Source organism: Neopsephotus bourkii, unplaced genomic scaffold (genome assembly GCF_033783945.1).
Source record: "Neopsephotus bourkii isolate Nb327-2 ecotype Australia unplaced genomic scaffold, CSIRO-AGI_Nbou_v1 NB_713, whole genome shotgun sequence".
Taxonomy (NCBI): Eukaryota; Metazoa; Chordata; class Aves; order Psittaciformes; family Psittacidae; genus Neopsephotus; species Neopsephotus bourkii.
In genome coordinates this window covers 1-662 of record NW_026901212.1, presented here as the reverse complement: position 1 = coordinate 662, position 662 = coordinate 1, and the positions used below count along the sequence as shown (strand labels likewise).

The 662-nt window shown below is 61.6% G+C and overlaps 1 protein-coding gene across 1 annotated transcript; it reads right to left on the bottom strand.

Annotated features, from left to right (window-relative positions):
- Window positions 1-290: 290 nt before the first annotated feature.
- Window positions 291-656, bottom strand: LOC133212454 (scale keratin-like). The gene has a single exon (XM_061353924.1). The coding sequence runs from the start codon at window positions 654-656 to the stop codon at window positions 291-293; it is 366 nt and encodes a 121-aa protein (XP_061209908.1).
- Window positions 657-662: the final 6 nt, after the last annotated feature.

Here is a 662-nt window from a genome sequence, read left to right as displayed (position 1 = left end):
GGCCAAATCCCTTGGAAGAAGCAGAGGCATTGTCTCCAGAGCATGTCTTCAAGAGCGGCATACTGCCTTGCTGAGGCATTCCAGATCCCCAGGACTTGTTCCATCAGGCCCCCAGAGCATTTTACGTGCAGAACCTACCCCAACTGGGAAGAGAGTGGAAAAGGGAGGAGAGCAGAGGGCAGCAGAGGGCAGGGATGAGCAGAGGGTGTGCAACATTGCCATTCCCTTATCTAGGGATGAGGATGCTCAGCATCTGACCCCAGAATGGGTATGGTGGAGTTGACCTGGCTCTAGCAGGACCCACAGGAGTTCCAGAGCCTCTGGCTGTAGCGGGGCAGAGCCAGAGGGCTGCAGGCGGCAGGAGCGTAGGGTCTGCCAAAGGTGCAGAGGCCCCCTGAGGTCTGAGTGGCCCCAGCACCGTAGAGGCCTCCCAGCCCCAGGTTGCCCCCAAAGGCGGGTGCTCCGGAGGAGCCCACCACGGCTTGCTGGGGGAAGGAGCTGAGGATGGGGCCGGGGAAGGTGACAACCACAGGCGGTGGCTGGATGAAGGCTGAAGAGTCGGGGCACTGGCGGGCGCACAGCTCGTTGCAGCTCTCAGCGATGGGCTGGGGGACGGCAACGCCGGTTCTTGGTGGGCACAGGTCGTAGCAAGACATCTTGGT